The sequence below is a fragment of the Tauraco erythrolophus genome, chromosome 8 (genome assembly GCF_009769465.1).
Source record: "Tauraco erythrolophus isolate bTauEry1 chromosome 8, bTauEry1.pri, whole genome shotgun sequence".
NCBI lineage: Eukaryota > Metazoa > Chordata > Aves > Musophagiformes > Musophagidae > Tauraco > Tauraco erythrolophus.
The window spans coordinates 22615062-22642981 of NC_141472.1; the positions used below are offsets into that span (position 1 = coordinate 22615062).

At 40.6% G+C, this 27920-nt stretch overlaps 2 protein-coding genes across 2 annotated transcripts; both read right to left on the minus strand.

Moving 5' to 3' along the window:
- Positions 1-2267: 2267 nt before the first annotated feature.
- On the minus strand, positions 2268-9733 carry KLHL41 (kelch like family member 41). The gene is given in 8 exon segments (XM_009981868.2): positions 2268-2491; positions 3366-3512; positions 5259-5444; positions 5707-5814; positions 5907-6064; positions 8480-8835; positions 8838-9682; positions 9684-9733. Coding segments are annotated over 8 exon segments (1962 nt in total). The 3' UTR covers positions 2268-2379.
- Positions 9734-12002: 2269 nt separating this feature from the next.
- Positions 12003-27906, minus strand: BBS5 (Bardet-Biedl syndrome 5). The gene is made up of 12 exons (XM_086615784.1): positions 27825-27906; positions 21799-21881; positions 20890-20955; positions 18975-19024; positions 18161-18288; positions 17132-17267; positions 16037-16132; positions 15467-15529; positions 14457-14591; positions 14259-14342; positions 12401-12424; positions 12003-12290 (listed from the first exon to the last, which is right to left on the minus strand). The coding sequence occupies exons 1-12, from the start codon at positions 27884-27886 to the stop codon at positions 12189-12191; spliced, it is 1029 nt and encodes a 342-aa protein (XP_086471910.1). The 5' UTR covers positions 27887-27906; the 3' UTR covers positions 12003-12188.
- Between the last annotated feature and the right edge of the window lie 14 nt (positions 27907-27920).

Below are 27920 nucleotides of genomic sequence, written 5' to 3' on the forward strand. Positions count from 1 at the left end.
AGAAGGAAAAAGTGGAATAGCTAGGAGAACATTCATTGTAGAGCAGTAACTGTAGAATGGTCATACTTCTGCAAATCAGCCCGTTTTCCGAGGCAGCCATGTTGTGACTACAGCTGCCACTACCTCATGACGACTGTGAGCTGTGCCCATCTCTTTCACACACAAAGCATATATGGTTTCTTGCGTTTTTAGCAGAAGCAATAGACATTCTTTTTACTGCTTCCTTTGAAACCTGGCAAAGGTCAGCAACTGCATTTCTGAATTGACCATTATGCACTTGGCTGTCACTTTTTTTACTACTCGGGAATAGAAGAAAATAGTTTTATTAACTGAAGACAGGTCAGGACACTAACAAAAAGCCAGGAGAAACTCACAGAACAGATCGAAGCTGCAAGGTGCTCTCTCCCTGCGGCAGCCCTTGCGTTTGTGGGAAGACTGAAAAAACTAGAAGATGGCCATCTGCTTATGGTATCAAACAGACAGGGGCTCCAAGACGTAGAAGACGAGTGCTTTGTGGAAATGCCACTGAAGGCACAGCACAAAGAAATGCTATATGCACGCTATATTTTGCATAAAATGGAGAAGACAATCATAAATATAGGTTAGGATGTCAGAAGGTGGGCTGCAAGTCAGAGGGCTTTGGCATGACCCTGCTTCCGTACAGATGGCCTTCAAGTAGCAACCTTGGAGCATAAGGTGGCAGTGGCTGTAGCTGAAGTGATCAGTCATGGCTGGTCATGTGTTTGAGCTGAACCCTGCTTTTTAGGTAGCCAGCCAAGCCTACCTCTGTGCCAAGCTGGGTCTCTTCCAGTTACGTATGGATAAAGTTATGAGTATTCACAATGGGAAGAGGATTAAAACTTGCTATGAGTGGATTCAGAAAGGGCATCTAAGAAAAGCAAAATGTAAAAGTATCTCAGTAAAATGTGCTGCTTTTGATCCTTTGCAGTCATTCTTTCTAAATTAAGTCAGCAAGTGTTAGAGCAGATGGGCTGGTATAAACCAGTGATTTAACTGGAGCCGGTGAAAAGATGCTAAGAACAGTTGAAGATTTGGGTCCAAAAGGGGAAAACAGAGAAGGTGTCCCACACATTAAGTACCGGTGTACAGTAACATACTGAAACAAGCCATGATGGCTGTGCCTTTGCCATGTGTTTACCTCTGTCTCTTAGGAAGGCAATGCAAGGGGTCATTTGATAGTTGGAATTGCCATTCAGTCAGGTGTGGTAGGCTTCTTTTCCAGTTTTCCTGCTACACCAGTTGTAATTAGATTGAGATTGATGACATCTTTTAGATTTATGACACCTTCTTCATTCAATGGAGAAATCCTTTGAAGAGACACTATAAAAATGATGGGCGTGCCCTACTTTAAGAAAACTGAGTGCTCTGTTTTGGGCAAAAGCTGTACTAAGAAATCTGTGTCCTGTCAACAGGATAGTGATGATGAGCTGATCACTAAAAGAGAACAATCAAGTGATACTTTTATAGTTTTAAAAACAAAGTTTAATTGTTAAAATTTTCAACATCAAAATGCATCAACTCTTAATTAGATGGAAAAGTCCTCTCTGCCGTAGGTATTTGCTGATGATCAGTTCTTCTAGGACTTTTTCATGCCTGTTAATGGCCTCAGATCTCTGAGAAAAACTTCCGTAAAATATTTGCTTTGGAAATAAATATAAAAGCATAAAAAAGTGGAAAATCCTTGTTACCAGAAGCCTAAACATAGCAGGTGAAACAGCAGAGCTATTAACCTCATGAACTTCTCTCTCCTTCCTCACGGCTGGCAGCTTTGGCTGAGATTGGCATTTCTTAGGCTGCAGAGTATTAGGCCACTTTTGTTTTCAATATGCACTTCAATTCCAGGCTAAAGTATTTTTAGAAGGCTCTAATGAAAATATTTTCAAGATATGGCTGAAGAATGCAGGATTTACATACAATGCTGAAGGGGGAAATCAGACTGTGCAAACAGCCAGTTAGAATAAAATTAAATGCCTACTAGTTGTATTTAATTTAACGATTAGTTCATGGGCATTCTTTTGAGGGTAAGCTACCAATATCCTGATTATCTTGAGTGTATGGAAGTCTAACTAGTTTTATTGGCAATTTTAAAGAGTGAAAAATGGAGTTCTCTCTGAAATCTTCATTTATTCTAATAAACGTTAACTAGAATTCTTCAGTATTTTAAATGTTGGCAAAAACTCAGTTGTTGGTTAGCTAGTGAGTATCTTAAGACTTGGACAGACAGATGAACTGTTTAACAGTTAACAGTGCAACTAATATGCTGCTACAAAACTGTACAATTTGGGGACATTTTCATGCAACAAAACCAGAAGAGCCCATCAAAACTCCCTCACCATATCATATTTTCCAGCATTTTCTTTATAGTTTTGATAACTTGAAGAGGTTTAAGCGTGTGGCCAGGCAGGAGGCTCCAGTAGCATATCGGATCTCTTTCAGTATGCCAATCCATTCCTTCTTTTCATCATCATACCTGCATTTAACAAAATAAGGTCAGAACATAGCTTCTTAAAAATTGAGTTTGATGCTTCATCACACATACATGGAAAGGATAGGATAGTCCACGTGCTGCAACAGCTTGTAGCAACCATGTGCTGAAGGATGCAACAAAAGGCTGCTTTTCTCTTCTAGAACAGAACAGAAATATCTTCTTCCGCATGTGAGTTGTCCTTTTCCTGGTCCCTTAAAGCTTGTTGCTGGCCTGTGCCACACTATAAAAGCTTCTTCCTTGTCTTAAGTATCCCTTCTGAATTCCTTCAGGTTCTTACATATAAAGGTGGTTTTTTCTGGGAATCCTTCCTATCCTTCAGCCAGTTAAAATCTAGAATTTACCTTAGCAACTGAAGAGTCACAGCAGAGATGTGATGTTTCATCACTGCTGCTGTGATTTAGATTTTGAAAAAAACCCTAGGAGACAGGGATTTCTGAATCTCTTGGAACAATTACTCATTTGACTATTAACACATGAATATGTACAAACCTCTGTGTATAGGCTTTTCTGCATAAGAATGTCACGAAACAAAGAATGTTTTAATGGTACATTTACAAGGCTAAACCTGCCAAGAGATATGGCAACCTACTCTTTTTATTAAAGAGTAAAAAGTATCTGAAGATCATGACTCAGACTGTTCAAATTATTAGTAGGTGGAAGTAGTCATTAGATCCAAGTCCCAGGTTTATTTGTTACTTTCTGACAAACATTTCTATCTGTCAACAAGTGCTTTACAACCTCTGCTATGGTTCGTTTCCAGAGTTACACAGAAAACTAGTTTTACCCTCCAGTGTCTACAAACCTCCATTTTAGATAGGGCTTTCCAACAGCAAAGTGTGATTAAAATTAAACTTACTTCCAAATGTCAGTGACTTCACTGGGTGCAAATTCTTTAGATTCAAGCTGAATCATTGCGAAGCCTCCAATAGCATACAAAGCTCCGCTCAAGGTGACTAAACTGATGGAACTTCTCTCTTGGGGAAATTCAGGCATAACCTCCCACCTAAAGGTGAAAAGAAAAACCTAAGTTGAACAAACACATGGGAAATATTCTAAACTGAATGCACTAAAAATACAGCTCTGGGTGACAAATTCAGGTACTGAGAACTGCTTGAGTGAATAGCTTAGTAGAAGGAAAAAATTCTAAGATTTATCAGCAGTGAGCTTCAGTGTCTCCATCCCCACAGAGACATCTCTTCCCAGAGACCACTTCTTACAGGTCGCCTGCTCCCATCATCAGTAATAGGCTTTACACAGATGTATTGTTCCCCAGCTACGCTCATTTTCCCCCCATAGTTTCCAAAATGCCTATTCATTTCAAGTGACATTGACGTAATAATTTGAGTTTAAAAATAGTCACTGAAGCTCATTAGCATAATTTAAAATTTTCTGCAAATTCATACCTATGAACATACAAAACATACAGACATCCCACTTCTCGATAATGCCAACATCAAAACTAACAGGCTAATTTGTCTCTCTCGCTTGTGTGACCTGACTGTAACAAAACAGAGTAAACCAAGACAAGAACCTGCAGATTTTTCAGACCAAAAGCTGCACGTGTTTCTAAACGATGGAAGAGAAGAGTGTGCCAAACATGATGGTAGCAAAATGACCTTTCCTTTACTCTCTATAGAAGGTGTAAAGTCCAAAGTTCCCTCATAGAATTACTTCTTGCATTATTCACATTTTGTATTGTTAAATTTTATAAGCAAGTCTCTTTGGGATAGCATATATTTAAGCTAAAGCTTTTGTTGTGAGGTTGATGGCTGCAGTGCCACCTGTCAGTGAAGACAGCACAGCCAAATGTGTTTATATACAACAGAAGTGCTTATTAATAAAATAAAGGTGTATCCAGGACCACTTACAAGTTTGAGCTATCATAATAAAGCTTTACTGATATTATTTTAAATGAAAGTTTGTAAATAAGATGATAGGAAGGAAATGTAACAAAAAGGAAAATTAGGAGTAAGAAGACACGGGTACAGAGGGTATTAACTGCTGGAAAATCATAAATTGGAGAGATGGTGAGTGACTGCAATGCATTCTGGCTCTGAGAAAGAATATTGGAAAGTATCTGGACCAAATAAGTGAACTATTTCCAGGCATGACTTACTCTATTTTGTCACTACATTTTCTTTATAGTATTTCAGAGCACGCACTTAAAATTGAAAGTCTTCCTGGAGTTTTCATATTAAATAAATAAGCAGAATTATCTGCCTGTCACTAACTAGTGCTAGATGGTACTTGCTGAAGCAAGATAAGCGAACAGCAAGGCATCACAAGGCCACATACCTGAAGGACATTCAGCCAGGCCTGTTCAGGCACCTGATTTCTCTTGCTGGGTTTCACGTTTATTGCCAGTGCTGTTTCCACTAGATCACGCGGCCCTTGCCCACCTCTCCCACTTCTCCCCTATTGTGCCAGCACACCTGTCTGGTCAACTCAATTGGGAAAGTAATGAGACTTTTAAAAAAAAAGATTAGAGAGTGGGTTATTTTTGCTACATGAGCTCTTTGATCGTGTGTGCGCGATGTAGCTATGCTAGCACAGAAAATGCACGTGGGGCAGGAAAAATGGCCAGGGATACGAGCTCCTTAAGCTGCTGCTGCTGTTGTTGCTACAGAAGTGAGCGTAGACCGAGTGCCTCAGTGGGAGTATCGGCACCTGAACACCTTTGTGATCTCAGAGCTCCTAACAGCCTAGATGATAAAACACTGGCTTAAAATAGCTTGAATATTGCACTCACTTATTGGTGGTCAGATCAAACGCTTCAACAGATGCAGTAAGGCCTTCTTCAGTGACACCACCTGCAATGATAATCTTGCCCTTATGGATAGCCGTTCCAAACATCGAGCGAGCCACTTTCATTGGAGCCAGGTCTCTCCAGTCTCCTTTCTTGGGATTGTATACAAATAGTCTGTTAGTGCATTTCCTGGGGAGGAAAAAGAAAACCTGTGATCACTTCTAATGAACTTTTGGCTTGTTCCAAGTGAGAGCTAGTTAAGGTGAATTGTGTGGGTTTATGTATAACGCTTTGTTCCTCTCCATGAGATCCCTTCTAGTATCTAATCTGGGAATCTGTGTGTCTACAAAGCACTAATCACATCCACAGAACCTGAATTCCAGGTGCGAGGACATATAACCTATACAGAGCCAACCAAATAATGTTATAAATTGTCACGAAAGAGACTCACTTGTCATCTGTTTTTCCACCAAGACAATATATCAATCCATTGTTTGAGATAGTAGCATGGCCATATACTTTGACGGGCAGTTTTTTGATCTCACCCCATTTCATTGCCCTGGAACAAGAAAAATGTCACCATTAGGCTCTTCCAACTAACAATGGGCTATTTACATGTCCTCAGTGGGCATAATTAAATTTTAAACATACACAGGATCATAGCACAATACTGAATCTAGAGACTCCTCAGTGCGAAGGTCCTTGCCTGCAATTACATAGATCTTGTTGTCTGACTCTCCCAGCCCGAAGAGACACCTGGCTGACGGCAGTGGAGGAAGGGCAACCCACTCACCAGCGATGCTATCCAGCTGAAAGAGCGTCAGAACAGGAAGTGTTAGGAAAGGCAAACAGTAAAAATCCACACAAAGAACATTGTTCTGCAGAATTAATCTAATTGCACTCAGTGTCTCTCAACAGCTCGCTTGCCTGCCTGAACGACCTACCCTTCCCTCAGCGCAGCTAATGAATAATGACTTCTACCCGTCCATGCTTCATGGTGCTGAGACCTCGCAGAGTCAATGCCACACAGCACTCTCTGCATCTGCTCACCCTCACCCCTCCTCAGAGAGTTTCTATGCCTCTTTATTAAGCTCTTCTTCTTCGTTTAAAAGTCTCTTACGCTCCGGGTTCGCCATCACATGTTGGGAAAAACAAACTGTTCTTCTTTCCACCTGCAGAGAGCAGGCACTCCCGCCATTCCACCCCTATACATTTAGCTGGTTGCGCTCATCGCTACGCTGAGAGATGCCAGAGATCCTCACACTGTTCCCCTTAATGATCCCGAAGTATTACATAGCAAATGGCACAGATGTTTCTTCTGCAATCCCTAGAGCAAAGGAGTTGGTGTTTCATCACAAATACCCTTAAAAGCTCCAGAGATCTCTGAAGGCACAATGTCCTAAGCAAAAAAGGCAGGCAGTGCAGCTCCACTGGCAATTATATTGATGTCATCCCTACTGAAGTGTTCCCATGACTGTCTCAATTCATATCCAGTATGCTGAAAACACCTGAGAAGAAGTAGCAGAAGGAGGAGAGAAGAAAAAACAAACAAAACAGTAGCCCCAGTAGCTGGTTCTGGGTGGGGTAATGATGAGAAGATGCACCCATCACAGATCACAGCATGCTTAGTGAATCAGTCTTGGAGATGACATATCTACTGATGACAGGGCATACACTCACTAGTCATGCATTTCTGAGCCAGTGGTGGCCTTGTTTTCTCCCAGGTTGCTACCTACCAAACAAAATGGTAACAGGTGCTCCACTGGTGGAGAAAGGGAGATCAGTAAGTGACAATCAGTTTGGCACCACATTAACATATTAGAGGGAACAACAGCCACGCGGGTAATGCAGACAGGTATTTTAACTCTAGGCAGTAGCAGCAGCAAGCAAGCTTAAAGATGACGAGAGAGCAGGATTTCAGGAAATGGATGTAGACATATAAAGTAGGAAACTGAAAACTCCATCAATTTTTAGTATCAATCCTGAGGTTTAGTTTTTCAGAGACCCCTTTCTAGTAGCCTGAGGCTTAGACTATTCAGTTCTGGATTTTATACTTTATGACATCAACACAGTATTTCTATTTCTAAAGAGTATTTCTGTAACAAGTTTTGCACATCAGTGATTAGCGATTCACACCTACATAAGGAAATTAAACAGTTAATCCCCCTCTAAGAAACTAAGACTTCCCTCTCACAGCTATAACGAATGCCTGAAACCAACTCTTTCATTGTATGTGAAACCACAGTGAGCCATACTCCTATAAACACTTATTATTTGTGGGTTTTAATATCTGAAGGCTTTAAAATTCTGTCACTGCTTATCACTCTGCTTTATCTCACATTCAAACAGGACCTACTTTCACTCTTTTAGGCCAATGTGCCTAAAGACAGGACATGGCCGGTAGCATACTGCATCATGAGATAGCTTACATACCCCTCAAAGCATATAGCCTGGTAGCTAAAAACACAACAGAATTAGTTTATGGGCTAAGCATGCCAAATTGTATTTTCGCTAATTTTTCTGAAATACGTAGTGGAAGTTACAATTTGTAATATTCAGCCTTACATTTATACAGATTTACAAAAATATAAAATTACAGTCTCAGTTGAAACATGGTATTTAGCATACTGACACTGACAGCTTGCCAATAAAACAACCTTCTACCTCTAAATTATGTTGTTTAGAATGCCCTTAGGTTTTCAAAGGTAGATGTGACAAGAGGACTTCTGGAATTTTAATAACAACGGTGGCATTTAAAATATTCACATTACTGCTGTCGTAAAAATATTTCAGATGCAAAAAAAGGCACCTCACTAGATCTAAAGCAGCTAAGCACTCAATTCTCAAGGAAGTTAACAGAAATTCACAAAAGGTATTTTACACAAATGTTATTAGGCTTAAATTTAGGCATCTGTACCATGAAGAATCTGGGCCTTAAACAATGAAAGCCAGTGCCTAGGTATAATATACTAATCCTTCAATAGGCATAATATACTAATCCTTTAAATCTTTTCTGAGATGTCACCAGGGGCTTGGTCTTGAAAGAAAAGATGCAAGCCCCCTGGTTTCATTTATGTCTCTGAGCCAGGAATAGCTCTCTGTAGATACTTCTCTCCGTCGACCATACCGAGAGACTAGACAACTCCCTTGCACAGACTCAGAACACTTTTCAGTAACTCTTGTAAGCACCTATCATTGCACCAACAAATATAAAGCTTATATACCTGGAAGAAGTATGACTGGAAAGGCTGATCCTTGTTCTCTTCTTCCACATACAGTCCTCCAACAACGTAGACCTGATTTTGTTTGGTGACTATACTGGAATGATTTCGGGGAATCTGTTCTGCCAGGGCTGCTAGGTAGCACTCGTTTTCAAGAGGATCATAAGCTACTGCAGCAGTGTCGTTAACCAGGAGAATTAGGTCTTTGACAAACATGCCGTGCCTGGGAAGGTCGTTTAGGTAGCCAGGCAGTAAATCTTCATCTCCTACATCGCCGTTCACTTCCCCTTTGGTTGACTTGTCTGTACTTTTGCTAGAGTCAGGCAGTTTTCCAGCAAAAGCATCCTTAATAATCTTTACTTTTTCTGAAGGTCTGAGTTGCTTTTAATTATATCATCCTTCTCAACATGTTCTTTGAAATATTTTTCTGGCATAAGACGAAATCGTATGCAGTCAAAAATCTCCCCCAGGCTCTTTACTCTGTTCTCCTTGTCTGTTCGGACCCATCTCATTACCGCTTCAAATACCAGCTCTTCCTTCTCTACGTTTAAGCTGTCAGGTGAAATAACTGAGATCAGTTCATGTGCGGCAAGCTGCATGAAGTCCTCTTCTTTGCAGATCTGCACAAAATGATCTGAGACAAAATCACGGGCGGAAAATGCAAGTCTTGGGCAATCAAGCAGAACACCTAATCGAAGGATGGCCAGACAGTTACCAACAGCAAGCCTCTTCTGAAGATAGGAGACGCACACGGTGAACACAGAAGGGATCTGAAAGCGACTGGCCAAAGCAAAAATATCTTGCACATTAGAATCATTAAGATCAATACTTGCTGAATAAAGGTATTTGACAATCATATCCAGGATGTTGGGGTCAACGTTATCTAGAACTACCTCCTTCTTTTTCTCTTCATTTTGCTCAGATAAGAAATACTCACGAAAATAAGGGCTACATGCTGACAGAATCAATCTGTGGCAGGGCAGGCTTCTGTCACCAGCTTTCAGAGAGCAATCTATAAACTTTTTCTCCTCGAGGAGTTCCTTGAGGCCATCCTGAAGAAGGGTGGATTGGTAAAGTCTGAGCTCTTCAGTGAGTTCCCTTTGGGAATCCATTTTGCAAATACTTGGGAAAGGGGAGGGAGCAGAAAGCTCTAGCTGTTGTCTGCCCAAAGGTCTGTCTGTAAAAAAGGCAGACCAATGTGCTTTGCCCTGCCTGAAGCCTCTGCCACTTAATCTCACTAGCTAAATATAGGTACATACTCTTGCAGGTCGGAATTTAGGATGGATGGTTTGGAAAAAAAGAGTTGCTCTTGCAGCTGTCAAAGACTGAAAGAAGCAACTGTTGCTTTTAGTGACCACGGTCAGGCTTTGCCATCATTCTCCACATTGAATCAATGAGATTACGTGCAATGTAAGAAATTATTTGACATGAGTAAGGACAGCAGAATCTGACCCTTAGTCAGACAGCTATGAGCAAGATCGTAATATACATGTTACCAAATATTCTGAAATAGAAATATTATTAATCAAGTTGTCAGCTGCAACTACTGCTCACTTTTTCAGAGTTGCTTAATACATCTCATTGCTACAGTCACAAATATATTAAAAAACTTCAGAACTTTGCATCAATTATCTATGCTCTAAGATTATTCTTTTGCATACCCATATCACATCTGCAATATTCATAATAAGACTTTGAAATTAATTTTGAGCTTCTTCTTAATATCCATTTGGTTGTATTTATTTGTAAAGAAAACCCTACTGTTCAGACATAAAATATACATTATTCAGATAAAGTTCTGCTTTCAAAAATAATTTAAAATGAAGTCTCCACTCCCCCTTAATACACATAATTCTTCATTTCAGATAATCTGTAGACATTATCAGTCCTTTTAAATTTGACTGTACTAGAAGTGGTGTTAACTGCTGTTAAACTAAAGCCAAAACAGTACATAGGAAAGGTAGAACAGAGAATGAAGAACATGTAATCCACCATATTAACATTATTTAACAGATGTGTAATTTAAAAAATCTAAAAACAAAAATCTGAATTTAAACTAAAGAAGCCCCAAATCAGACAAGTACTTTGAAAAGTGAATGTGAATTTAGAAAAATTACGCATGTGTTGAAGGTCTCACAATTTAGACTGGGAACATTTAGATTTTCATTAAAGGTGGTAACACAGATCCAAACCAAATTTGAAATTCTGAATTGTTTAATGTACCTTGATGAAGGACTGTATTTTGCCCATATAGAGAATGTTTTTTACCCACATGGTAGAATGATCTCTGAATGTCATGGAAACAAGACCAAATCACAACTGTTTGAATGCAAGATCTACAATGAGGTATAACATTACCAAAGTTTATTGAAATCATGATTGCTTTTCAATATAGGTAGTATTTCATTAAAATGTATTCCTTGAAAGATTTTCTACAAACACCACAATTATATTCACACCACAGTTACTTTACTACAACAGTCAGCTGCTAAAACAACAGCTGAGAGGAGAGCTCATTTGACTTTTTCCACTTATAGAAAACAGCGCGGAGGTCTTATCTCACTAGAAAACGTAACAGCTGCATCTTCCTTTAAACTATAAATGACTCATTTCTCTCTAACACATAACATCATAAAGGTCTAATGACTCAGCCACAGAATCTATATGCGTGTGCACTTTTTTCTAGGTCATTCCTTAAAAAAAGCGCTCTAGCCAAAAAAAAAAAAAAAAAGACAAAAAACTCTGTATGAGGATATCTGGATTACGATTAAGTACCTGGAATGATATGTGCTGAACATTTAACAAAACTATGAGACATGAAAACTAATATTTGGAACAGTACTGCTTTTGTCAAAGTTATCAGTAACACAGCACCGCTGCAGTGACACAGCCAATATGCTTTAGATACAAAGTGTTCTGCATACGATGACATAAACACTATGAGAAAATACATCACTGTGTATAAATACATGAATTCTTTAAATTGAGCATCAAACTAATACCACCCACTGCCATATCACAACTGGTGGCCTCCATGTAGGTAGGAAGAGGGGGGCTTCCTTTGCTGAACCACTGCCACATAAAATGGCAGGCGGCAGCTAGTCCTGGCAGCCAGTCACAGGGCAGTACGTAAACACATGGGCCATGAAGTTGTAAGAAAATATGGGGGCTACCTCCCATGAAATGGTGGCAAAAACCAGAGTCAGCCCATCAGTATGAAACTGTCAGCCAAGCAGTATGAAAACATGTGGGCAAGGCATTTTACGTAAGGGCAGCTGAAATAACACGGCAGATGCCACGCACAAAGTGGGGAGGGACCTCCAGGTCCTTCAAACCTGACAAGAAGAGGGGACGGACTTCTCTGGTCCTGACACCATGTGACCAGAGAAAGGGTGGGGCTTCTGGCACTTGCCTGCAGGGGGCAGGGCTTCCACCAGCAGCTGGGGCCGCACTGTTCTTACACTAGGTATTTGTTGTACTCCCATCACTTACAGAAACAATAGAATAAATAAAAAGCCTTTACACGTATGAGGGCTTTGAGGAATCTTTATGACATATCCTGAGGGCATTTAATCTAAAGCCTGCCCTTGAGCTTTGGTATGTTCTTTCTCTGCTACTCGAGTATTTCTCAATTATTTTCTACAGATCTCACCAGCACAGTAAGAACCGAGAGTCTTTCCATGCTTAGGAAACAAATGTGTCCCAATCTAAATCAGGTCATTACTTCCCAGAGTCCCTGGAGTGTGAATCCATCCTTTAGCTTCTCTATCGCAAGTCCTAGTTCTTCTGAAAAAACAGGCTCCCCATCATGTTGCTTTTTTGAATGTACAACAGATGAGAGAAAATAAAACAGAAGTTACTTTTAAACTTGATCATCTCATTTTAACAACATGAATTTGACAGTATGAAAAAAGATCTTCCTACCTTGTTTTCATCAGCAAAGTAAGCCTGCAAAAGAAAGAAAAAACAACTTACAACCTTGAGGAAAAACAAATACAGTCTAAAATCAAACCTACTAATTTCTTGGGGTCAAAACTGTAATTGGTAAGTTTTCTTCAGCAAAACAATCTGTATGGTTGTTATTTTTGTTTTATAAACAAGATAGTTTTTCCTATGTTGAAATAATTTACAAAAGTGTTCTAACAGGAGTTGGTGATTATGGTATTTTTCATTAAATATCAGTCTTTGAATTTTCCATCATAATAAACAAAATTTTGAAATGGTAAAATGATAAAATTTTCATATTACATTTGTAGCACTGAAAAATACTTTATATAGAATAAAATCTTAATATGAAGGCAAACCGACAGCATCCTGTCTGCCTTATGTGCAACAGCATTTATTATACAATTTCAAAAAATTACTTAAAATATCTAAGTAATAGCAAAGTCAGTTAATATCATACTCAATCTAAGAAATAAACACAGAGTAACTGAACAGATAACTAAATTATTCTTCTCTCAGAGATTTGGAAAATAAATTCTTCTGTGTGCAGGGAAATTAAGACTCAAAGTCTTCAGGAACTGGGATCTCTGAAAACATCCACAGCTCTAGAAGTCTCTGGACCAGCAGGCTGTAGATCTTCATATTTACCAAAAAAAACCCTGAGCTTGCTTGAGCTGCCCCTATGGACTGGCAAGGGGCAGCAAAGCAACCGTTTTCCTGCTCAGCTGGATCTCAAGCTATACAAGATTCTACAGAACAGCATCAGAGTCATCAAGTGGCATGGAATATTGGTGTGGAGCCAGTCCTTGGGTCCTGGATGAGCTGTGTCTTCTATAGCAAGCACCTTCTAGTCATTTACAGCTTCCAGTTTTTGTTTTAGAATATGCAAAGCACCGTTATTTAATCCAGGTGACAAAAGCATCAATGGAGAAAACAGAATCTACCTTTAAGAAAAAGGTCTTCAGTTATGTTGAAGACTGAATAAAACTGTGCAGAAACAAAAAGAAAAAATGGCCAAAAGTGAGGAAAAAGAGAGAAAGGAACGGATAAGAGCTTATCTGCATCGATAAATGATAGCGAAAGAAAAGAGGGTGGAAATAAGATTGGTGTTAGTACTGCTAGTTTACCAAATTTCAGAGAGAATTACGAAAACATGTCAGTTGTCACTGGGTCAAGGCTAGCACTTGAAAACATGTGCAGTCTACCTGTGCAGTCAATCATGCAATAAGGTCTTACTGGTTTGCACAGTAAATGTGGAAATTCCTAGAAAGAAGGTCTTCAAGCTCCTGGGCAACATAATGCAATTAGAAGTAAATTTTCCTGAAATACTGAGAGACGGATACTAATACAATTTTCCAAACCTGTATTGTCAGGAGTGCAAAGGCTGCCAGGACTGACTCAAAATTATTGCTGCCTTTCTAAAAATCTCTTAAGTTTGAATCTTAGATGAATGTTGAGCATATCGATACCACCATTTATTAATCTGCTCCAAAAGAAGGAAGACTTATTTTCATATAATATATTTGATTGTATTATACTGCTGGTTTTCAAGCTATTCCTGATCTTGGTGTGTTGAGAAACTACATACAACTACTACTTTAAATATCTACTGCTATTCATTTTGAATAATAGTTTTTTCTAAAGTTAAAAAAACATACACAGAATAAATTCCTGTAGTAATCAGGATTTTGAATAAAAGGTGTGTAGGTGTGTTTTAAATATAGAAAGTTCAGTTTTAGCTTATCTTTCACAGAGGATTACAGGTGCACATCGCTTACAACTGAATAACCAAACAGGAATTATTTTATTTTTTTTAGTTTTCTGTGAAGCAGCTTACCACAAAAGCATCTGTATGTTCATCAGATTCTATTTCCACATCATCTTGAACCTGCTCCACCGTTAAGTCTTCGAGAGGTTGAGGCTGCAAATTAAAACACTGAAGTAAGTAAATCTATATATCAAAAATGTTTAATATATTTTTGTTGTCACTGTTAAGACAATATTGTATCTAATTTAAAATAAATGAGTGGAGTACCTTTTCTTCCATTTCATAATCCACTCCAAATATAGGGTTAGCCGAATAAACTCTGTGAAGTGAATTAATTTCTTTCACTGCCTCCTGTAGTTTCTCCACAGGGTCTATTTTAAAACCAAGGACATATCCTCCACTCTATGTAAGAGAGAAAAAAAAAGACATATATGTATTAGTGTTGCTTATTTAAACAACTTTTTCCCCTTGATGGAGATTTGCAGTTTAATCATAGCAAATTTCAGTTTGCTGATAAAACATTATCTGTATTCGGTATTTTCATTCTGCCACTTAAGCCATGAGGGAAATAAAAAGCAATGACAATGTTTCTGTGTAAATAAGCTTTTAACTGTTAGCCATTTAGATGCTATCTGCTAAAAAGAAGAGCTAACTCCGTCCCAGCTAAAACCAGGACAATGGGAAACAAACTGCTTACACAGAAAAAGAAAAAGCAAACAAGGGTGGGAGAAATTCAGAAGTGATACTTCCCAATGATTTATTCCTGTTTAGTCTGTTAGATCTTGATGTTACTGAAGAAGCTTTCAGATACAGTAAATAAAGTCAGTTGAAGTTTAAAAAAAAAAATCAATCACCATAAAAAGCACTGCTGATTAAGGTCAAATTGAAGAAAAATAAATTTATCTCTTACAGAAAAACAGATACACAAGTGAAAAAGATTAAAAATAGTGGTCTTAATTAAGTATGGAAGTTATTAGATCCCAAAGATAATCTGTCAGAAGATACTGTTTTTAACAGTCGTTTTACTTTATTTTAACCAGTCGTGCTGGCCTGTTATTGCCTCACTTAGAGAAACCATAACTCGCAATAGCCATATTGACCTTAACATACAGACATTTTAGGCAGTGCAAAGAGGACTTTTTATAAGTTGTGTTCAAAAGGTCACACAGAAGGAATACTCTTAAGTACCTTAAAAGTAGCCCTGTAACATTTCAGAATTAGAGAACTATTACATATAAAAATGTAACCAACAAGAAAAGACTATTAAAGTTTCTTACCTGCTGAGAACTCTCTATCACAAGCGCCAAGCCAAACTTGGAGTCTCTTATTTTTATTGAACGCTAATGGTAAAGAGGTAACAACCGTTAAAAATTTTGGAACTACTTTATTAACACCTGCTTTATCTATTTTTTAATTTTTTTTTTTTTTTTTTCTTCACACTGTACTGATTACAATTACTGGTTCTGGAAGCTTGGCTACCAGCATTCCCTCCTATCTACCATTAAAATTCTCAACTGGTGAAACCTCAGGGAAAAATGTTTTTGTCAGAAGTGATAACAGTGGTAACAGTTCATTTCTGAAGATCAGATTCACAGATCATTAATCTCAGTGTATGTAAGTGGCACGAAGCATAATAGTAAGTAGTGTGAAAATTAGAAATACAAGCCCATGAAATCCTCCAATTAATCTGAACAGAAAAAAAATCTACCCTGTGGTTGATGCTGGTAAAACTAAATTCCTCCCTGACTATGGGACATGAAACACTAATTTTGGTGAGTCAAGAGTGTTAACTAAAAACTTGAACTTATGCCATTTCATTTTGAAAATGGTTGTTTTAAGATACTTACAATTTGTAGATACGGTATGCTGACATTAAAGCTGTCATTCATATTTGCATGCCAAACTATTCTCACATTAGTAATAAAAAAGGTTCCCAAATTTCCCTATTAAAGAAAAAGTATGTTAGAACTTCTCTGCAGTATAGAGCCTTTTTTCCAAACATCATGATTACTGCTACCCATTTAAACACAGGCAAGATACAGCTTCATATTTAATTCAATAAAAGCCTGATGCTTTCCCATCAAAACCAGTTGAAATGCTTCTACTGATTGCAAGGAAGTAAGAGCCAATCTTTAAAGGATACAGCACCCAAGAGGTGAAAATAGCTGGGAGTTCCTATTACTGCAGCACAGCAGGATCAGATCACAGCACAGCGGACCTCATGGGAGTACACGAAGCGTCTGAGAGTGTTCTTAACTGTACAGAACTGTAATTGGCGTATAGCATAAGTATCATGGCATGTGGGCTAAACTTAGGCAATTGTGGAGATGTGTGCCAAGGGAATGCAGAGGAAAGAACTTTTTAGCTTGTCAGGATGGATCATATTACCATTCTGGACTAAAATTGCACACACAGAAATGACAGCTCCCATTTTGTTTCATAGCTCTGGGAAATGCTTGCAATTAATGCCTTGTGAAAAAACAGAAATGTTTTCTATTTTTTCCTTAAAGCCTTTATATTTTTCCAAGATATAGACTCCTATTCCAATATTTTCAATTTCCAGTAATCAAAAGACAATAGAGTCTTACACTGTAGTCTAAGCTGCATGTAAACACACAAATATTCAGCAGAGCACTTTGGAAACAACGTGATTGTCTTTCAGGATGATACAGAGCTTTGGACTCATATCTTTTTAACAGGAACTAGATATCCAGTTCCTTGCATATTAGCCAAGTCACGTAGGCTTCAGGTTGCCAAAAAGAGACTGTGCTGTACTGAGTGGCAAATATATGGGATCAGCTTCTCTGCACGCATCAGCTAATGAACTGAATTAAGAGTATTTATTCCTCTGAGGTTACAAAACTACAGTAGTACAATTGCTACCTGAAAGCCAAAACGTTTTAACTTTGCTGTAGTCAACGTAGTCTCATTTTTCACTATACCTGGTCACTTGATAAATTCCAAACTCCACTGACTTTATCGTATATCTGTTCTTGTGGTAATAACCTCAGTTGCTTGTTTTGAATCAATGCACTTCTCAGCTTCAGATCACGATACATTTTAGAAGTTTCATAAGCTCTACAAAAATAAAAACCACACATTACCATTTCAGTGTTTTCTATTATCTTTACTGTTTGTTTTAGCACCAATATGAAATGTTGTATATTTTCAACTTTTCTTATCACCACGTTGCACAAAAATGAGAGTACTATTAAAACTTCATCAACATAAACCATTATATTTCAGCTTTCCTTAATGAAATTATCTTTAAACTTAAAAGGGTTTTTTTGACATCTGTTTTGATCTCCTGTATTGTTCATGTGTATACTATTTCTTTCTTTTCCTTACGATAGTCATCTTCCAGCTTTTACTGCAAACCATAAGTCTTCTGGGTCCCATGTTATACATAGTATGGACATCAAGAATCCTTTATTTTTCAGTGCCAGTTACGTCACAAACATCCAATATACGTAGGTCAGTACTCCGTAACTCTTAAATAGAACCCTAGGGTAATGTATTATGCACACATTCATTCAGATGACTTATCTTCAGGTGGGAAACATCCACTGTTTTGTAGGCAATTCGAACTTTGACCAGGATTTAACTCTTCATTTCCACTACATGGTGCAAAGTTATGGGAAATTGTTATAGACAGAAATCATAGATAGAAAATGCACACTGAAATTAGCTCTTTTGTACTTTTATTTGTTCAGATAGTTTATGCACATAAGGTGTATAAACTGTAATCAATGACTGGTATTGATACACATTAATTTTCATTATCCACAATTATCTACTAGAATTTGTGATCATTTTCTCCCTTCCTTCCAGGAATCGTGTTCTCCTCTTTTGGGAAAGTTTACTGAATGTTAAATATAGGCAGTTATAAACTCAGTCCATCGGCAGTAGTAATCCCACATATTTGATTCACTGAATTTTGTAAGTGAACAAACACTATTTTAAGTAGCTACCTGTGTACAGCAATAACTGAAGTGAAGAGTCTGGGACTCCCAGGGACAACATTGGTAAATATGAACTCAAACCGTGTATTGTTACATTTAGTCAATATATACAGAGCTTCCGTCTGCCCTCGTAATTTCTGTAAGGAAAAAATGAAACGTCACATTTTGACAATATATAGTACAGGCAATAAATAATCGTGACATGTTTTCCAAATTCTGTTCTAAATAGTATATCTGAAGATGTAATCCCGATTCTACCACTGATCTACTGCTGTCTTCAACTGAATTCATTTTTTTTTTAAGGAAACTAGCAGTTCCATCAACAGCAAAACTAATGAAGCCTGGCTGGTCTACATTTGCAATATCATGACTGAAACTGTATTTTTGACATTGTTACCATGTGGCTGCCCAGGGAACCTACATAATCTCCCTGCTAGTTCTTTGCTGCAAGCCAAAAAAATGGCTTCACAGTTGCACGTAATTCAGGCTATGTATTTGAGAGCTTTGTTGCACAAAATTAGTGCCGCTCTACTCTAGACCTTTGCTAAATTTAGACACAATGAACCAACATTTGCTTGACTTACCTAGAGGGGAGAAGAACCACTCAACAGTTTGACTACATTAAGTTTTACTGCCTTAGGAAACTGACAAAACCCACGTTCCTACAGAAGTGTAAAACTCTCAACTTTTAAAACTAAACTTCCCTTACTATTCCATTACTGTTCTTGTAAGTAAGCTTTCATATAGTTGTTATAGTGCAATAAGTATAAACAATGAATTACGGCTTCTTTTATTATTTTAAAAAGTATTTTTTGAAACTTACTGAGTTGGCCGTTCTTGTAGTTATATTTATAATGCAGTTGTAACCAACAGCTAAAAGTTAGAGGAGAGAAAAAAAAAGAACAATTCTGAGAACAAGAAAAAATAATAGTCAAAATTACAAAGTACAATACTGAATTTTGTAGCACAGCTTTGGATGCTGTTTGTGAGAATTACAAGTTGTGGTTAATGGCCTCATCACAAAATCAAAATTAATTTAAGCTGGAAAGGACCTTGGGAGGTTGTCTGGTCCAATGCTCTTGTCAAAGCGCAACCAACTCCATCTGACTGCTCAGGGTACTGTCCAATTGAGTTTTGAGTAATTCCAAAGAAGATTGTACAAGCACTCTGGGAGCCTGTTCCACTGTTTGACATCGTTGTGAATGTTTTTCTCCTAAGATCTAATCAGAATTTCCCTTGTTTCAGCATTTGACTGTTGTCTCAAGAAGGTCTGTTTCATCATGTTGTTGCATGTAAATTTTACCTTTATAAATAAAACTTTCTACATCGACATAATGTTTTGTAGAAGAAGACCTAAGGAGATGACAAAGAAAAAAAGTAGCAAAATGGAAAGTATAAGTGGGAAAAAAAAAAACCCACAACCAAAAAGAAGAGGAGGAAGAAACAGTTATAAATTTCACTTTGCCTCTTCTACAGTAGTGCTCTGATACAAAATAAAAGCAGAAACAATCCCAGCTGTTCTTCCTAAAACAAACAGATGCATTAAAATAGTGCTGGGCTAAATCTGAATGTCTAAGACAATCTTGCTATTGATATCAATAGTGGCACAGCCAGGCTAAAAAAAAAAAAAAACAGGCAAAGGAGAAAAAGAATTTGCTTAGGGAAGATTCTGCTTCTCCAAAAGCTCAGATGTGGCAGCAGTTATGCAGGTAAGAATAGTCAGTCATTATGGAATTAATACTTATGAAAATACTAGAAAAAGACTATTTCCTAGGTTGCTTAGGAGAAATTGTCTGAAACTAAAAGAAACAGCAATGGTAAAAAATGACATCCAATAAAATATTACATTTTTTGTCTATACATTCCCTTAGTGTAAGAAATAATGCAGTATCTTGAAAGCTAGAGAATATTTTGAACTATAAAAGCCACAGGTTAGCTTCCTTGAGCTTCTACATGGCCGAACTACTCCATAAGTTTCTTTGTGATCTCCTCTAGAAAGGTCTATTCTAAAACTTAAATATGCAAGCAAACAATTTTTTTTTTAATTTCATAAATACATACAAAAGTAGCAGTGTGTGTGCACACACTTGTATGTGCGTGCATGTATGAGAGAGCAAACACAGAAGAGCAAGCAGGCAAAGGGCATAAGTTTATATACATTATGAAGAGAATACAGATTTTTTCAACATTGACTGGCCATTGGGAACTGAGCACTGGAAATAATTTGGGTAGAAAGTAAGTGCATCCTGCTCATTTTTCAGCAAATTAAATTAAATATGAGTAGAGCTGCTAGCTACTCACACAGTTAAAATTAGAAGCTTATTCAGAGCTTACAATAGTAAATTTGGAAAGGCAGGTACTTGTGGGGAATAAAAACTGTGGGACAATACAGAATGTGAATAAACAAGGGGCAACGAGGTACGAGTAAAGCAAGGTGTGAAGAAACTCAAATTTTTGTTTCTTTCTAGAAAAACAAATGAATCCCACATAGGCCAAATGAAAAATACGTCTGAAGTACTCTTCAACTTCTGGTCTAAGACATTAACATCGACTACTAATATTTTGCTATGAATTATTATAACAGATTCTATATTACAAATAGATTCATTAGTAAGATACAGAACAATAGAACTATACTTTACGATTCTGTACTGCAATCGATACTATTGTGAAAGAATAGCACGCCACCACAAAGGAAACACAAAATCTGCAGTCGTTTAACAGGAGATGATACTTACAGAGATTGACTCTGGGCAATGACAATGAGCGCCAAATAATCCGCAAATTTGTCACAAGCAATCTACCTGGAAATAAAGAGTGCAGATATTTTTAATCTTTATAACTTCCATTAAATTATGGTTCCGCTCTGTCGCACATATTTACCTCTAGTTTTGAAACACCAGAATATTCCTTCCCCTTCATAGGAAAAAGAAGAAAAGTAGAGAACATCCCAGCAGAAAAATCATTAAACCTTTTTTTTTTTTTTGAATGCTAGGAGAGTAAATCCAGCAAGGAACAAATGAAGCAACCTCTAATATATACCAGCATTCCTCAAAACCAAATCAAGAACAGTTACTGATTTCAGATCCACCTGCCTCTGCTCAAAACGCAGAGACACAATCAGTGCAGAACTGCTCCGGGAGGAGAAGGGGGAGGCAGTGAGTTAACTATCCCAGCTGTCTCCATGAATAACCTCACCCCTTCATGTCACATGCAAATTTCTTTGATTCTGTACCCTGTACAGCAGCACATCCAACCCCAGGAAGGGTCATCTCAGCATGCTGGCAGCTTCATGCCCTTGCACACACTCTGTATATTTCTTACTGATTTGGTTTAAACCAGGTTAGGAAAAACTAAGCATTAAACAGGATTGCAGCAAAAGATCACTGCAATGTTTACAAACGGATTATTCTTACAAGGCTTTAAATTCTAAACAATTCTGAGACAAGACTATCACCTTCCTATAACTTTGAATGAGAGATCCTATTTGAAAACACTCCAAAGGGAGATAGACCTGTGAAATAGGCAGCATCTATTTTCTGCAACAGACCATTGATACCAAGTTCCATGGAAACCAGATAGGGTTTTCATGAACCTACACTGGTTAAACATTGGAAAGTTTACAATTTCCCTGAGTATGCAGTTACCTCTGTCTCCATTGTTTCCTTTGGTATCTTCAACAGACTCTAAGCAGTCTATAAGGACCTCTCCAGGTCTCATTTTCATTTGTCTAAAAGAAAAAAAAAAGAAAAAAATACCTAATGAAAAATAGATTTGCTTTATCCTTACCAAAAGAAAGTAAAATTTATATTTCTGCACTTTGCTTTGCATTCTCCTTTTTTTGCTTATTGCATCATACAATGAAAAATCCACATATGCACACATGAATGCAAATAAACATTATATACCTGAAATTGTCATCACTACATCTGGTGTATCAAAAATAGTAATACTTCTATTGTTAAATTATAACAGTAAATAAATAATTATGTAGCAAGTGTGACCAAGCAAACTATACCCCAAAATAGGGACAAAGTGTGTGAAAACGGGAGAGAAACATCAGAAAAGTTGCTTTCACCTCATTTTTAATGGATAGAGTTTGTTGTCGTCTGCTGTGCTTTTAGGTCACAAGGAGTGGAGCTAGGCTCAGGAAGGAACAGATGCCGGCAAAGGAAATATCAGAAATATCACCAGCATATGAAACGCTCTGCTAAACTTTCCACAAAGGGTGTGGTCTGGGTTTCGGTTTTGTGTGTGTTTTGCTTAGAATCATAGAATCATAGAATCGTTAGGGCTGGAAGGGACCTTCAAAGGTCATCTAGTCCAACCCCCCTGCAAGGAACAGGGATATCTCCAACTAGATCAGGTTGCTCAGGGCCTCATCCAACCGGGCCTTGAACGTCTCCAGGGATGGAGCATCCACCACCTCTCTGGGCAACCTGTTCCAGTGTTCTACAACTCTCATGGTAAAAATTTTTTCCTAATATCCAACCTGAATCTACCTCCCTCTATTTTAAAACCATTACCCCTTGTCCTATCACAACTGGCCCTCCTGAACAGCCTCTCCCCATCTTTCTTGTAGGCCCCCTTGAGGTACTGGAAGACCGCTATAAGGTCACCCCGGAGCCTCCTCTTCTCCAGGCTGAACAGCCCCAACTCTTTCAGCCTGTCCTCATAGGAAAGGTGCTCCAGCCCTCTTATCATCTTCGTGGCCCTCCTCTGGACCCCCTCCAAATGGTCCATGTCCTTCTTATGTTGGGGGCTCCAGAACTGGACGCAATACTCCAAGTGAGGTCTCACGAGGGCAGAGTAGAGGGGGAGAATCACCTCCCTCGACCTGCTGGCCACGCTCCTCTTGATGCAGCCCAGGACGCGGTTGGCCTTCTGGGCCGCAAGAGCACATTGCCGGCTCATATTGAGCTTCTCGTCCACCAGTACTCCCAAGTCCTTCTCCTCAGGGCTGCTCACGATCCATTCTCCACCCAGTCTGTAATTGTGCCTGGGATTGCCATGACCCAGATGTAGGACCTTGCATTTGGCCTGGTTGAACTTCATGAGGTTGGTACGGGCCCACCTCTCCAGCCTGTCGAGGTCCCTCTGGATGGCATCCCTCCCTTCCAGCGTGTCGACGGCACCACACAGCTTGGTGTCATCGGCGAACTTGCTGAGGGTGCACTCCATGCCACTGTCCACGTCACCGACAAAGATGTTGAAGAGGGCCGGGCCCAACACGGACCCCTGAGGGACGCCACTCGTGACCGGTCTCCACATGGACATCGAGCCGTTGACCACTACTCTCTGAGTACGGCCATTGAGCCAATTCCTTATCCACCGAGTGGTCCATCCATCATACCCATGCCTCTCTAGTTTAGAGAGAAGAATGTCGTGCGGGACAGTGTCAAAAGCTTTGCACAAGTCCAGGTAGATGACATCCATTGGTCGACCCTTGTCCACCGATGTTGTCACCCCATCATAAAAGGCCACCAAGTTGGACAGGCACGATCTGCCTTTGGTGAAGCCATGTTGGCTGTCACCCACCACCTCCTTGCTCTCCATGTGCCTTAGCATGGTTCCCAGGAGAATCTGCTCCATGACCTTGCCAGGCACAGAGGTGAGGCTGACCGGCCTGTAGTTGCCCGGGTCCTCCTTTTTCCCCTTTTTAAAAATGGGGGTTATGTTCCCTCTCTTCCAGTCATCGGGGACCTCGCCAGACCGCCACGACTTCTCAAATACAATGGCCAGTGGCTTGGCAACTTCATCCGCCAGTTCCTTCAGGACCCGCGGATGGATCTCATCAGGTCCCATGGACTTGTGCACCTTCAAGTTCCTCAGATGTTCCCGAACCTGCTCTTCAAGTACAGTGGGCGGTGGTTCATCCTTACAGTCCCTGCTAGTTCTTTCCACAGCTTGGGTGGTAAGACAAGAGGCTTTATCAGTGAAGACTGAGGCAAAAAATTCATTGAGTACCTCAGCCTTCTCTATGTCCCGGGTGACCAGAGCACCAGTATCCTTACTGTATGCTTCATTTAACTGGTCTAACCACTTAATTGTGTAACCACGGCTGTGATGTTATTGGCATCACGGAGACGTGGTGGGATGAATCCTATGACTGGAGTGTTGGAATGGAAGGATACAGGCAGGGGAGATGAGGACGAGATGTCACCCTCTATGTCAATCACCAGCTGGAGTGCATGGAGCTCTGCCTGGGGATGGATGAGGAGTTGACTTAGAGCTTATGCGTCAGGATTAAAGGGAGAGGAGGGATAGGTGACATTATAGTGAGGATCTGCTACAGACCACCTGACCAGGAGGACCGGGTGGATGAGGCCCTCTATAGACAAATAGGAGCTGCCTCACGTTCACGAGCCCTGGTCCTCATGGGGGACTTCAACCACCCAGATATCTGTTGGAGGGACAACACAGCAGGGCATAGGCAATCCAGGAGGTTCCTGGAATGCATTGATGGTAACTTCCTTCTCCAAGTGATAGAGCAATCAATGAGGAGAGGTGCCATTCTGGACCTCGTTCTCACCAACAAGGAGGGGCTGGTGGGGAATATGAAGGTCAAAGGCAGCCTTGGCTGCAGTGACCATGAATGCTGGAGTTCAAGATCCTTAAGGCAGCGAGCAAGGTGCTCAGCAAGCTCACTACCTTGGATTTCAGGAGAGCAGACTTTGGCCTCTTAAGGGATCTGCTTGGTGGAGTACAATGGGATAAAGCCCTGGAGGGAAGAGGGGCCCAAGAAAGCTGGTTAATATTCAAGGATCACCTCCTCCAAGCTCAGGAGAAGCCTATCCCAACAAAGAGGAAGTTAGGCAGAAATGCCAGGAAGCCTGTATGGATGAACAAGGAGCTCCTGGACCAACTCAAACACAAAAAGGAAGCCTACAGAGGGTGGAAGCAGGGACAGGTAGCTTGGGAAGAATACAGAGAAATTGTTCAAGCAACCAGAGATCAGGTTAGGAAAGCTGAAGCCCTGAGAGAATTAAATCTGGTCAGGGACATCAAGGGCAACAAGAAAAGCTTCTATAGGTACGTCAGTGATAAAAAGAGAACTAGGGAAAATGTGGAGCCTCTCCGGAAGGAAATGGGAAACTTGGTTACTCAGGATACAGAGAAGGCCGAGGTTCTCAATGACTTCTTTGCCTCAGTCTTCGCTGGCAAGAGCTCCAGCTGCACTGCCCAAGTCACAGAACGCAAAGACAGGGACTGGGAGAATGAAGAACCACCCACTGTAGGAGAAGATCAGGTTTGAGACCATCTAAGGAACCTGAAGGTGCACAAGTCCATGGCACCTGATGAAATGCATCTGCAGGTCCTGAGGGAACTGGTAGATGAAGTTGCTAAGCCGCTATCCATCATATTTGAGAAGTCATAGCAGTCCGATGAAGTTCCCACTGACTGGAAAAGGGGAAACATAGCCCCCATTTTTAAAAAGGGAAAAAAGGAAGACCAAGGGAACTACAGGCCAGTCAGTCTCACCTCTGCGCCTGGCAAGATCATGGAGCAGATCCTCCTGGCAACTATTCTAAGGCACATGGAAAATAAGGAGGAGATTGGTGATAGCCAACATGGCTTCACTAAGGGCAAATCGTCCCTGACAAATTTGGTGGCCTTTTACAACAGTGTTACAGCATTGTAGGATAAGGGAGGAGCAAGTGACGTCATCTATGTGGACTTGTGCAAAGCATTTGACACTGTCCCACATGACATCCTTGTCTCTAAACTGGAGAGACATGGGTTTGATGTACGGATCACTCGGTGGATAGGAATTGGCTGGATCGTCACACTCAAAGAGTTGTGATCAATGTTTCAATGTCCAAGTGGAGGCCAGTGACGAGTGGTGCTCCTTAGGGGTCAGTATTGGGTCTGGCACTGTTTAACATTTTTATTGCTGACATGGACAGTGGGGTCGAGTGCACCCTCAGCAAGTTTGCAGATGACACCAAGCTGTGTGGTGTCGTGGACATGCTGGAGGGAAGGGATGCCATCCAGAGGGACCTTGACAGGCTGGAGAAGTGGGCCTGAGAGAACTTCATGAAGTTCAACAAAGCCAAGTGCAAGGTTCTGCACATGGGTCGGGGCAATCCCAAGCACAAGTACAGGATGGGCAGGGAATGGATTGAGAGCAGCCCTGAGGAGAAGGACTTATCCGAGGGCTGGAGTGCCTCTCCTATGAAGACAGGCTGAGAGAGTTGGGATTGTTCAGCCTGGAAAAGAGAAGGTTCTGGGGAGATCTTATAGCAGCCTTTCAGTACTTGAAGTTGGCCTAGAAGAAAGTTGGACCAGGACTTCTTGCAAGGGCACATAGTGATAAGACAAGGGGTAATGGCTTTAAACTGAAAGAGAGCAGATTTAGATTAGATATAAGGAAGAAATTTTTCAGTCAGAGGGTGGTGGGGCACTGGAACACGTTGCCCAGAGAAGCTGTAGATGCCCCATCCCTGGAAGTGTTCAAGGCCAGGTTGGATGAGGCTTTGAGCAACATGATGTAGGGGGAAAGTGTCCCTGCTCATTGGAGGAGGGTTGGAACTAGATGATCTTTGAGGTCCCTTCCAACCCAACCCATTCTATGTTTCTATGATTCTATGAGATACATAACAATAGATGTAGTGTGACATTTTGCAGTATTTTAGTTGCATTGTGTAAAGCAGCCCAAACTCTTTCAGTGTATTGGCATGACAGAAACAAAATGCATTATCAGGAAGGGAATTCCAAGAGATAATAGTGGAGAACAGGATCAAGACACTAGGTATAGACTCAACAATGCACCACCAGAACAGCACAAAAGATATTAGACAAGAGGTAGCGAGAATAGTAACATTAGCATTGAAGAAAATGTGGAAGCAGGCTCTGTCTACGTGACAATTCTACAGGAAAGTAAGACAGAACTGCTTAAACATCCAAGATACTGTTACAATCAATTACTGCAGGCAGCATGTCTGAGGGATGGAGTATTCTCAGTAGGGTCCACTGAGCAGGAGGGAGATGAAGCATGATGGCACACTTTCAGCCTCCACCCCCACAATCATCACCAACTGCTAATCTGCAGCTCCACAGTACAGAAGCCACGCAGAGTTTTGCCGCAGAAGCCAGAGCAGAAGTTCTATGCCTGAGAGCGGACTGACAGCCCACCCGCGGTGAGCCGCAGCGCAGTGAGGAAGCGCTGCTCCGCCAGGGGTACGTGTCGGCCCTTCCGCCCCGGCCCGTTTCCGGGAGCTCAGGCTGCCGACACCACGGCGAGGATACGGAGTCCTCGCACCAGCGACCGGCACCGCCCCCTCAGACACGCACCTCGAGCTCGTTTTCACTCCCCAGCACCCAGCAGCACTATCGGCGGCCGACGGAAGAACAGCCCTCCCTCAGCCCTCCGGTGTGAAAACTTTGTTTGGTTTTTTTTTTTAATATTTTCTTTCATAGACTGGAGACGGTGACCAGGCTCCGCCTACCGAAGAGGCGCCCAACCAGCCCGCCTCTCTCCCCGCGGCCACACAGGCCTCTCCCGCCCCTAGCCCGGTCACGTGACAAGGCCCCTGCCGCCGCAGCGGGAAGGCCCCCAGCATGCACCGCGCTGCTGATGGCGGCCGCGCCGGGCCTAGCGACAGACAGCGTTCAGCCTACGGACGGGTCCGAGCGCCCTGCTGTAAGGAGCGGGCAGCGCAGCGACACTCACTGCGGGGAGATGTCGAAGCGGACATCTCTGTCCTCCCACAGCACGTCCAGCACCGCGCTCATGGCTGCCGAGCGCGGCGCAGAGCACCGCTCCCTC